Genomic DNA, 9,529 nt, shown 5'->3' on the forward strand with positions numbered 1-9,529 from the left:
CCCAAGCAGGGGGAGAGGCAGGCAGAGGGAGAAGCGGACTCCCTGCTCCCTGATGTGGGACTCAATCCCAGGACCCAGGGATCGTGACTTGAGCAGAAGGCAGATGCTTAACCTCCTGAGCCACCCAGGCATCGCAAGCACACTGGAATTTCTCACAAGATTTTATTTAGAAAGAGTTTCAATTATCCAATGGTACAAAAATGGAAGAGAACAATGATAAGTAGAGATTGTAGAATATATCTTCTGTAATCCTTAGAGGAAAGAAAGGTGACTTTTGGGTTGTTTTAGGTGACAAACAGGGATGGGGTTATAGAAAAGAGCATTTATTTCACACGGGTTTTTTCTGCATCAGTGATTTTAATATGGATTCTTAGTGGTTATCAATAACTGGTCAGATAATTTTTTTTTTTTTTTGCACTGCTCTCTGGATTCTGCCCTAGTGAATTCTGGGCTCAGTCCTCCCCCTCCATCTCCTTCTTGATCCAGTCCACATAGTTGAGTAATTTGGTGTAGAAGCCATAGCCCCTGCTGCACCCGATGCCCCAGGAGACTATGCCCGTGGCCACCCAGCGATCATTGTTCTCATCCTTCACTGCAAAGACCCCTCCGCTATCCCCCTGACAGGCATCCTGCTTTAGAGACGGGTCCCCAGCACAGAACATGTTTTGAGAAAACACATCGTTCCTCTTATTTTTCCGGAGCCAGTTCTCACATGCCTCTCGCTTAGCTACGGGCAGACGGATAAACTTGAGGTCATAAGAAAGCCTCTCCTCCATTATCCCAAAGCCACTGACATAGCCCATGAGGCCCCTGTCATAGAAGGTCTCGTTGTCAGGGAGGCAGATGGGGAGGAGGTTGGGGCCCAGGGTGACACTATTTTCCAGCTCCAAGAGGGCAATGTCCCCCTCAAAATTGTGGGACTCATCCTGGTGGTAGTCTGGGTGGATGCTGACCCTGCGGACAGGGTGGTTTGCTAGTTTTGTGATCTCTTCCACGCTTACGTGGCCCAGGAACACATCCACGGTGGCATTGCCTTGTGCTTCATGATCCTTGGGGTAGAGGGTGTGGGCAGCTGTGAGGATCCAGCGGTCGCCCAGCAGGGCTCCACCCCCTCGCCCATAGATGTTGGTGAAGGCCTGCCAGGGGAAGTTGCCCAACTTGGCTTTTTGCCCTCCAATGATGCGCTGCTTCTGTTCCACAGGGTGGACGGGTTTCCCACACACTGGAGAGGAGAGACAGGGAAGGCAAGGACAAGTCAGGCCGGGCCCACCCTCTTCCCTTCTGTGGTCAGTCAGTTCCCCCTATAGCCCCTCTTTTCGCTCTGGGCTCTTTCTTCTTTCTCCTCCCATTCCCACACCCGCTGTCTTTGGTCTTTTGTCAGCCTCTTCTCCTTGTTCTTTTTATTTCTTCCTGGGGGGTTTTCTTGCTCTTTTTACTCCCTGACTTCCCATCTGTGAAGCTTTTTCTCAGTGAAAAGGCAGGAATGCCAGGCCTGACTCTGGTTCTCTGGGTTCTTCTCTCCCTTTCTCCTGGAATATCTCCTCCCCTCTCCCCCTTACTCTTTTTGTCTATTTTTGACCTCAAGCTGGAGTGTCTCTCCATTCACTTTGTCTTCATTCTCTGTGCATGCTTTTCCTGAGGCTCTGCAGGGCTGCAAAATGCACTGGGGATGGCCCCGGAGGGCTTCCTCTCACCTGGCAAACACCGAGGAAGCTTCGATCCTTCCCACTCATTCTTCCAAATGCCCTCGGCCGTGCAGGTATAGGCCCCTGAGGGAAGAGGGGGCTATGATCAGGCTGGGAGGTGGTGGACATGGGAAACCAACAAGCACTGAATGTGCGGGATGGGGAGACGGGAGATTCGGAACCAACAAGGACAAGGATCAAAGGGAAAGGTTCAAATACATAAGGATGGACTATCAAAAGTGTGGGGAGGGGAGAGGCTCCCTACATATATTTTTGTTCTAGTGTTCAGTGAAAAAATCAGAATACTTAACTCTATGCTTGATGTGATCCCTATTTGTGAAAGTAGACATAAAAACTGGAAGGAACATATGAAAATCTTATCAGTGATTGCATCTTGGTAGTGGGATAGTAGATGATAATGGTAGCTAGATGCTCTGATTGCTGACAGTGCACCATGCTTGTTGCGAAGCACTTTGTCTATATTATTTCATTTAAGCACCACAGTGACACTTTCAGGGATGCATTATTATCCTCATTTTTTTGGATGAGGAACCTGAGCTTAAATAATCTGCACAGGGTCACATAACTTCTAAGTTCCAGAACCAAGATGCAAACTGAAGACTGTCTGACTTCAAAGCCAAGCTCTTAAATAATACCATATAATCTATATATAAGATTTTTTTTCTTTTTTCTTTTTGAAGTTTCAAATCTACGAAGCATGTGATTTATTTCATTTTAAAGAAAATTTTTGAAGATGAGTTTGAGAGTCATTTATTGCAAAAGAAATCACAACATAGTAGCCTGAGGGGTATGTGGGGAGAATGTTGGGGAAGTCCCACATAGCTGTAGTGTAGTGGTGGCGGTGGTGGTGATGGTGGAGGTGGAGGTGGGGATTGGTCATGATGGTGGTGTGGCGATGATGGTGATGATGGTGGTGGAGGTGGGGATGGTGGTAATGATGGTGGTGGTGGTGGGGTGGTGGTGTTGGTGGTGGTAGAGGTGGGGGTTGGTCATGATGGTGGTGGTGTTGGTGGTGGTAGAGGTGGGGGTTGGTCATGATGGTGGTGGTGTTGGTGGTGGTAGAGATGGGGACGATGGTGGTGCTTGTGGGGGTGGCAGTAGTAACGGTCATGGTGGTGGTGAGAGGGAGCTGACTGTTGATGAAATTTAAGACTTTCTTTGTATCAGCTCAGGTGCCTCCTTCAACCCTACTAGATGCCTCTTGGCACTGTACTTTAGGCCCCTGAAGCCAATGTCCAGGGCAGATACCTCAATATGTATCCCCTAGGGATTATGTTGGAAAAATCTCAGAAGATGTCTTGAGAAGATGGAAGGGAGAAGGCTGCCATTTGCATGGGTCCCTACCTCGCGCGGTCTCGCTGATGCCGCCTCTGGTATGCATCTTGTAATATGGCTCCTGGCAGTAGTACTGGATACGGGCCTGGTAGGTGTTCACCCCCTTTGTGGTGGCGTAATTGAAGGCCCCGTTATTCAGGCTTCGGGGTGGCCCACAGTCCCTGACTTGGAGAGAACACAGGGCCGTATGAGAGCTGAGAGTAACGGTCCTGGAACGTCAGCGGGAAGAACCCGAGTTTTCTGCCCATAGAACAGGTTGAGAACCTTAGGGAAATACGGTCAGTGGGGGAGGCACTTGTGAAGGATGGGAACTAGATGGAGTGAAATTCAGTTCTGGGTAGAGCCCACCAACACTGCTCATTTGAGGGTTGACTGGTTCCTGAGGTGGGCCATAAGGCTTCAAGGGACAAGTGAGGGGGAGGGTGTTTTGGGGAGAGGCTTAGTCCACATCCTCTCTTCCTGCCACAGCCTAGGTCTCCATGGCTGGGGTGGTGGTGGGAGCTCCCCAGGGGCAGACACCTGCTGAGTTGTGACTTACTCTTGCACCTGGGCATGGCACGATGCCAGGTGCCATCATCCTGACAGACAGCTGTGAAGGAGAGCAGCGCCTGGTTTCCCTGTTTGAGAAGAGGCAGAGAGAGGTAGAGGTATCATTAACACAAAGAGGCACTTCCTGCCTTTCCCACACTGGAGCAGCAGGGAATGCAAGGCTATCTCTCAGGCTCTCAGACCTCAGCACCCCCATGGATGTGGCTCCTTTGTTCTTCTCAGACCAGAGTTGCAGATGGGAGCACTGAATCACACAGCGGAAAGTCAGAGCAAGGGCTGATTGTCAGACCCGATAATCCTCTCTCTAGACTCTTGCCTGCTTCCACTACGGTCCAGCTGATGCCCACAATTTTGTTTTGTTTTATTTTATTTTATTTTATGTAGGCTCCATGCCCAACGTGGGGCTCGAACTCACGACCCTGAGATCTAGAGTCGCATCCTCTACGGACTGGGTCAGCCAGGTGTCCCTGAACCCTACAATTTTAAATTTAGAAAATAACAAGCTTGGTAGCCTCAGGGGTCCCTCCAATTGTATATGTTTTTTAAAATAGCATTTTAGTTTACCAGCTTTTGTGAAATTAACCAATAAAGCCATGGTTTTTCCTGAGCCTGCAAAGCTGAGGACAGGGTGGTGGGCCCAGGGTGAGAACACCATCATGCATAAAAAAGCCCTGGGGCATGAGGTAGGAGATTTGGTTCTAGTCCCTGCTGTTACAAAATCACTGTGATGTTGAGTGAGTCACTCCTTGCACTCCACCCTGCCTTGTCAGTTCTTAAATCCTACCATTATTATGCTAGGCCAGTAGTTCACAAACTTGGCTTCACCTTAGAATCACCTGGGTAGCTGTAAGTAATCCTAGCTGCACTCCTGACCAATGGCATCAGTCTCTTGCAGGGGACCCAGACAACAGTGTTTTTGTTTTCAATGTGTCGTCAAGTGTGAGAGCAGGTAGGCCGGGTGATCTTCCAGCTCAAACATGTGTGAATCCAGCTGGGGCTGAGCCTAAATCTGATGTGAACCTGCCCACCTGAATTGCTCCTAGAGGGCTGGGCCAGCTCTCTCCCGTCAGCCTTGGGCTCTTACCTCCACGAGCTGGTAGCCTTGTTGGCAGGTGGCAATGAAGTAGTCACGGAACTGGTATTGAGGCTGTAGGTTCTGGATGATGGTGAACTTGTCTAGGGTCTGGGGCTGGGGGCACTTGATGACTGTTGGGAGACCAGAGGACATGTTTATATCAGAGCCACTGTCCTTTCGACCCATCTGGTTCTGCCCTGTTGCTGGCCAGTGAGAGAGGCCCCCAGGCAACCTTACTTTCGGTGGTATAATGCAGCTTCCAGCCTCGGCTGTCCCCCGAGTCATCTGTGAAGAACAGCAGATCCACCGCATTGCTGTTGCTGTCGAAGTCAGCGGGTCTTTGCTTCCCACAGAATTCGCCGATGTTCCTCCCGTTGGCATAGATCTGGTGGGGAAGATGGAGAGCCATCTCTCCAATTCAGACACTTTCCCACTGGGCCAGGATGGTGATGGTGGTGGGAATCTGCTTTGTGTGTATGTTTTCAGCTGGAGGAGAAAAGGGATGCCCAGGACCCACTTGCCTAGCCCGTGTGTGGGGTTAGTCATTCCTGTCCCAACTGGCCAGAGGATCTAGCGGGAAGCAGGGATGTGGGGAGGGGAAGGTGAGGAAGGGAGAGTCTCAGGGAGTAAGATGGCTGTACCTGTAGCTGGTCATAGGGGCAGTGTACTTGCTGGTGGTCATCGATCTCAAAAGGCTCCAGGAACTTGAGGTGGAGGGTGAGGCCGCGCTCCACCCGGATGCTGTAGTTGCAACGCAGGTCAGGTGGGTAGGGCTGGGGGTACTCCAGGCTGGTGATGTACCCGGATGGCTCTGTGTACAGCTCACTGCTACACTCGGCTGTGAGAGCAGAGCCGGACGGGGGTCACTGGGGGCTCTCTGGCTGGTCCCGCATGCCCTTGCTCGGTCCCTGCCTCCCTCCCACAGTGCCCCAACCTTACCCTGGCAGGAATGCCTGTCCTTCTGAAGCTCATAGCCTGGACGGCAGGAACAGAAGTAGCCACCAACATAGTTGTGACACAGGTGCTGGCACTGGGGCTGGAGATTCTCCTCAACTGAGTTTCGCTGGGAAGCACATTCATCGAGGTCTGGAAGACCCAGAAAGAAGGATTAAATTCCTGCCGGGGACTTCTGTCATGGCTCTGCTCTCAGAGAGGTCAGTCACCAGAGGCCTAAAGACAAAATCATCTCCTGGCCACCTGGAATCATCTCCAGGCCTCTGTCTCTGTCTCTGTCTCTGTCTCTCTTTTTTTTTTGGGGGGGGGGGTTGGTGTGGGAAGGGACAGAGGGAGAGGGAGAGAGAGAATCTTAAGCAGGCTCCATACCCAGTGCAGAGCTGGACACGGGGGTCAATCTCATGACCTGAGATCATGACCGGAGCCAAAACCAAGAATCAGACACTTAACTGACTGAGACATGCAGGCACCCCAATTTCAGGCCTCTCTAATGCTTTCTGGGAACTACCCCACGGTGACAGAATCTAGATTGGCAGTCCTCTCTTGGAAAAAGCTCTTTTGAGGGGAAAAAATAAGGAAGGACTGGCTTCCTGCTTCAATGGATTCAAGATTCCCCTTTTCTGGTCCCCATACAACATGCCTAAGGCCAGAAAAAAAGGCACCCGGGGGCCACTCACCCACAGCTTGGTAATAGGCCAGGAAGCCCTTATAGAACATAATGGTGCCATTCTCCTCATTGGAGAAGTCTGTGTGGAAGGTCAGCTGCATCTTGTTCCCTTGAGACATAAATTCCTTTGCTTCTGGGGGGTTGCCCAGTGGAGAACCCACTTGCCCACAGAACCTCCCCAGAGTTTTTTTGTCAGCAGAGATCTGTGGAGAAAGGAAAAAGGGTGGGAAGAAGGGCCGCTGAGGAGACATGTCCTGGGTGGAAGGTCAGCACAAGTCCTCCTCTTGTCCCAAACAGTGAGTTGTGCTCCCCTGCTGGACCAGCTTCCATCTGGTCTCCACCTGCAGGGCTCTGGCTGTTGTAAACTGTCTCTCCACGACTTGCATTCTTTTTGTTCCCCCGGTGACTTCCATCTGTTCCTCTCAGTCTTTGGTGGCTAACTCCTGGCATGTCACCTGTGCCTGGTACAACGCCCCTGCCCTGTTCTCTGTCCCCTGGCATGTTTCAGACCTTCCTTTGTCTCCACCACCTCCCATGCTCATCTTCCACTGGAACCCTGGTTTTCTCCACACAGCCTTTAGCATCCCTTCATTCCTGGAGCCTGGAGTGGTCTGCTTTATTTTCTGTCCAGTTATCCCACCTCACCTTATGCAAACCTTTCACGTCCAGCCACCTGCCTCCTGGTATACTCAGCTGAGTGGGAGCCTCTCCAGCCTCCGCACGGGCTAGCATCACCGAGCTTCCCTTATCTCTTTGCTCACAGGGTCTTCAACTCCTCAGAAGTGGAAGACATACTGCCCCCACCGCATCCCTCATCATCCCTGCCACCAAGACCCCTCCCCCGCAACCCTGCAAACTTCTCCAGTCCTCTGGGCTAGAAGACGTATCGTTTTCATGTTATTCTCTCATAACCTCCAGAGGGTCTCCTGGGAATGGTATTTACTGCATGTGTGTAGACTCTACTTGAATCCTGAATCTAGAATCTCATTTTTATTGATATAGAAAGTTGAGACTGGGAAGGCACACTTGGCTGTCACAGAGGTGAGGAGACTGAGCCCATTGACCTTGCTGAGGCTTATGCTTGAACTACCACCACACACGTTTCTCTTCCCCATGTTCCTGTTTAGGAAGGCAGCCACAGTGATATTCTACGTGGAAACAGAGAAACTGAGGCACAGCAGTTTTCCAAAGACTCCCAGCAAGTCAGCCGATGGAGAAGGTTTTTCTGACTCCTATAGGCAGTAAATTTCCTGGAAATGGGGCCTGCACATCCCCTCCCCTGTGTTTCTCCCTTCAGTGCTCACTGAGGGCCTCTAAATCCAGTGGACACCCCATCCCTGGTGTCACCAGACTCTCCGAACTTCACTTGGCCATTAGCTCTTGCAGGGCTGGGGCTGTGTCCATGGGTGGAGAATGCTATCCAGGGTGATTAGAGCACAAGTCCTCAGTTTCCAGAGACACCCAGCTCTCCCTCTGCCCTCCCAACCTGATCCCCTACCTTGACATAGTCATATAAACAGCCTTCAGAAGGCTCCAGGTCAAACTGCCAGAAGATGAGCTTCACCCTGAATCCTGTGGGCACTGTGATCACCGTGGTTTTCTCAAAGTTGCTGGGGTAAGGCTTGGGGTACAGAGGAGAAGTCACCTCCCCAAAGAGCTTCTGCGAAACGGGGATGGAGGCTCCCACGCGGCAGAACAGGATGGGCACCAGGAGGTATAAGAGCCACCTGCCGACAAGAAAGTGGGTGTCTAGTGCTGGAGGGCTGCGGCACCCCTGCCGTTTGGGCAGTGACTGGGGTGGGGGTTGGGATGGTCCTACCGCTCAGCATTTTCCTCTCTGGCCATTCTAGGCCTCGTAGAGATGTTCTAGGTGGGGGTGGTGAAGTGGAGAGCCTGGCCTCTGCAGCCGCTGCATTGGGTGTTCCTCCCCCCGGGGAATGTCCAGTCTAGAGGTCATCGTACTCCCTGCACCTCCCTCCCCATCCTCCTCCCCTGCCCTCTCCCACCACTCCCCTCCCCTTCCTGGAACAGGGCTGGCTTGGGACCAGTTAATGGAGGGCGACGGTTTCCAGTCATGGCTCTCTGATGGGGCTCCCAAAGGCTCAGCAAAGGCCTCTGGGAGAAACGGCCTATGGTATATGGAGTCATGCACAGAGCACACCTCTCCTGGGCACAGTGGGTCCCTTCATCTTGCTGCTCCCCTGCCATGAGTTAGGAGGAAGAAGGGAACATGGCCATTGCCTCATGGGTCTAAGGTCTCTTCCTCAGGAGGAGGGATGGTGGGGTATGCGTTTGTGTAGGCACGTGTGTGCTTCCGGGAATAGGTAAGGAATATGGGGAGGGAGGGGCGTTCTGGTCCCCCTGAATGAATTTGGGAGCAGGGTTGCCTCTCATGCCCAGGATTCTCTCCTCTGGCTTCTCCCACCCTCCGAGGGCCGCATCAGCCTTACTCACATTTCTCAAGGCTTGTTTTTGGATCCTGGACTCTCCTGACAGCGTCTTCATCCACTCTGTGTTGAGGGAGAGAGCGGTCATGCAGGGGAGGCAAGGGGGAGGGAATGACTGTAGAGGGGAAGGAGGGGACCATTCCCGGAGGAATGTTGTAGGGAATGAACTATTTGCATAAACAAAACGAAAAAAAATCTGTTTCCAGTTTAATGTAGTTTTGGTTTTGAAATCCCCGATGGTGGTGCCACCTGCTGGCGTGCCTGGGGAAGGGCTGAAGAGATGGGCCCGAGTTTTCAGAAGGGAGAAAGCCTTTGGGTGGAAGCCCAGACTTCTTGGTTTCTTAAATCTGATCTGAATTTTCCCTTTCTTCAGGGACTGCTGCTGTGTTTACAAGGTCCCGACGCCAAAGGCAACTGAAATCGCAGTTAAGGGGGGACTCTCTTTTCTGCAGTGCCCTGTTCCATTAATCCGGTTCTTCCTGCCCTTACTCACCTGGGAATGGCCAGGCTTTTAATGTCCAGGATGGTGTGACAGGAACCACGAGGCGGAGAGGGCATGGCAGGAGTGGACAGAAGAGAACGGAGTTTGGTTGCACTGGGGCCCCAGCCTCCTTTCCCCATGAATGACACTTAAACACAGGACACGGGGTGCTTAGGTCAGGGTGACTCTACAGCAGCACTAGGGTCTGTCTTAAGACCCTTCCTCCTCACTTCAGTGAACTCAGACTTGCCCGTGAACTTGGCTCTTAGAGAGGCAAGGGAAGCTGAGCGAGGGTAGAGACATCCTGTTCTTCTC

At 51.9% G+C, this 9,529-nt stretch overlaps 1 protein-coding gene across 1 annotated transcript; it reads right to left on the reverse strand.

The window, feature by feature from the left end:
* Positions 1–452: 452 nt before the first annotated feature.
* C1R (complement C1r) lies at positions 453–8,143 on the reverse strand. Its single transcript, XM_088025542.1, has 11 exons — positions 8,106–8,143; positions 7,785–8,013; positions 6,297–6,489; positions 5,605–5,751; positions 5,307–5,503; positions 4,903–5,050; positions 4,675–4,796; positions 3,580–3,658; positions 3,051–3,206; positions 1,695–1,769; positions 453–1,222 (listed from the first exon to the last, which is right to left on the reverse strand). Exons 1-11 carry the CDS (start codon positions 8,129–8,131, stop codon positions 453–455), a joined length of 2,142 nt encoding a protein of 713 aa, XP_087881668.1. The 5' UTR covers positions 8,132–8,143.
* Positions 8,144–9,529: the final 1,386 nt, after the last annotated feature.

The sequence above is a fragment of the Eumetopias jubatus genome, unplaced genomic scaffold (genome assembly GCF_037043125.1).
Source record: "Eumetopias jubatus isolate StellerSeaLion01/CBP00866 unplaced genomic scaffold, mEumJub1_p1.0 scaffold_8, whole genome shotgun sequence".
Classification (NCBI taxonomy): Eukaryota; Metazoa; Chordata; class Mammalia; order Carnivora; family Otariidae; genus Eumetopias; species Eumetopias jubatus.

Bases quoted from the DNA above. Each gene is read 5' to 3' on its own strand.
- C1R (XM_088025542.1), bottom strand. From the start codon at position 8,131: ATGGCCAGAGAGGAAAATGCTGAGCG. The intron at 5,051-5,306 runs GTACAGCCATCT...CTTCCCCACCAG, and splicing joins GCCCCTATGACCAGCTACAG to ATCTATGCCAACGGGAGGAA. The intron at 3,659-4,674 runs GTAAGAGCCCAA...CTTCTCAAACAG, and splicing joins AAGGCTACCAGCTCGTGGAG to GGAAACCAGGCGCTGCTCTC.